This window comes from Schistosoma mansoni (genome assembly GCF_000237925.1).
Source record: "Schistosoma mansoni, WGS project CABG00000000 data, supercontig 0243, strain Puerto Rico, whole genome shotgun sequence".
Lineage (NCBI taxonomy): Eukaryota > Metazoa > Platyhelminthes > Trematoda > Strigeidida > Schistosomatidae > Schistosoma > Schistosoma mansoni.
This window is the reverse complement of record NW_017386107.1, coordinates 244082-245819: the sequence shown is the minus strand read 5'-3', so window position 1 is coordinate 245819 and position 1738 is coordinate 244082. Positions and strand designations below refer to the sequence as shown.

At 34.2% G+C, this 1738-nt stretch overlaps 1 protein-coding gene across 1 annotated transcript; it reads left to right on the top strand.

Annotated features, from left to right (window-relative positions):
- Positions 1-754: 754 nt before the first annotated feature.
- Positions 755-1345, top strand: Smp_191940 (hypothetical protein; the record flags this gene model as incomplete). The annotated part of the gene is made up of 1 exon (XM_018791076.1): positions 755-1345. A coding segment is annotated over one exon (591 nt), but the record flags the coding sequence as incomplete, so codon positions are not given.
- Positions 1346-1738: the final 393 nt, after the last annotated feature.

Below are 1738 nucleotides of genomic sequence, written 5' to 3'. Positions count from 1 at the left end.
TACTGCACAAACTTGGTACTCCGTTTACAACTCGGTAATCAGAACACTTTTTCCCATGTACCTATGCCGTAGTGAACAAGAACTCAGATGGGGAGAACTAATTTATGGTTTTATGCAAAATTACACAGTACTTTCATCAAATATGAAAAATCATGCATTAAATACATTATTTGCACATCTTCCTTCAATTGTCCCTTACTTTACGGCTCCTCCAATTCAGTCGTTATTTCAATTACTTTCCGATTTCCTTCTTGTTCTTTTCATTTCAATCTTCTGCTACCAAGTATTTCACTTCCGACTGCTGCGGCTACATACTACTTATATATGTTAGCATAAGTAACATACATCACTATACTACCATCGATTTTAGCCCACCAACATGTTTGACTTGGAAGTGACTTCACTTTTTCTATTTATGGGTGTTCAGACTGAAGATTCTGTTAGTGGGATACAAACCTTTACAAATTCGATTCCGTTTGTTAAACCTCCTATGAATAGTACTAACATCATATTAAAACGCGTACTGATTAACTTAGTGACATTGAGGAAAAATTACTGAAAAAGTATTATTCATTAGACTATCTTCGATAGTCTTGTTTGACAAGCAGAGATGATAGTTAAAGTTCGAGAACACCTGAGGTTGGGTCAATATTCGAATCGACTTTCTTTACATCACCTACCATTTATATACAATTGATTACTTAGCTTAATATAGAGATCATTTTCTGTGTTCTAAATTTTCTTGTGTTCAGATTCATCTGATCCGAATGAGTACATTTCTAATTGGCTTGAATCCAGTCAAACAGATGATGATAATTTTGATCCTGATTATGACGATGATGACAAACTGGGCATTATTAACAAAGAGGGTTCTTCTGACGAAGTTAACAATACTCGACTATCCGCTACTGTTCAACATACTCAAGAATCAATTGACTTAAAATCTCCTATTAATAGTACTCTACTTCAACCTGTTGTTAAAACTAAATCAGTAAGTAGCTTTACAACGATAAGTTCAGCTGGTTTAGAAGATCTTTGTCGTTTAGCTAATGCAATCGAAGAATTTGATGCATGGGTACCAACATCTGAACAATTAGACCAGTTGCTTAATAATGTAGAATATCCTACAGAAATTCATTCTTCACCGAATACAACAAATATTCAGCATCCTCGACTATTGAATAATGATAATGAGGACGATTGGATTTGTAGTCCTATTGAATTGGATAAGAACAAAACATTTGATAACAATGTAAGAAATAATGAGTTATTTGCTTATTCATTAGTTTATTCTTATATTTTAACCTGGTTATTTAACATCCTGCTATCATGTTTACACTTATGAAAATAGACAGATATGAAGTGACTAGAGGAGTAAGATCACCTTAAGGTATCATACGAAGTTTTAGTAACATCCGCCTTGTTTAATATTGGGGTTCCTATTCCTCCACTGGCGTCTTGGGATACCAGTTAATTGCTTCATCTACTAGTCAGTCGCTTTGAATTAAAGTTACGTGTTGAAACTCGTTAACAGTGTATCTAGGTGATTTATTTCCTTACAACCTGTTACATTCAACCACGTTTTGAAAGCTTAACATGTTTTTTTACTGAGTCACCTATGAGGGAGAACTGGATTACTGTTGATGGTCTTATCAACCTGATGAGATGAATATAGAGAGCCTAAGGCAAACCTACTTAAGACCGGTCACACAAGCTTTCTGAAATTATTTAATTTAAA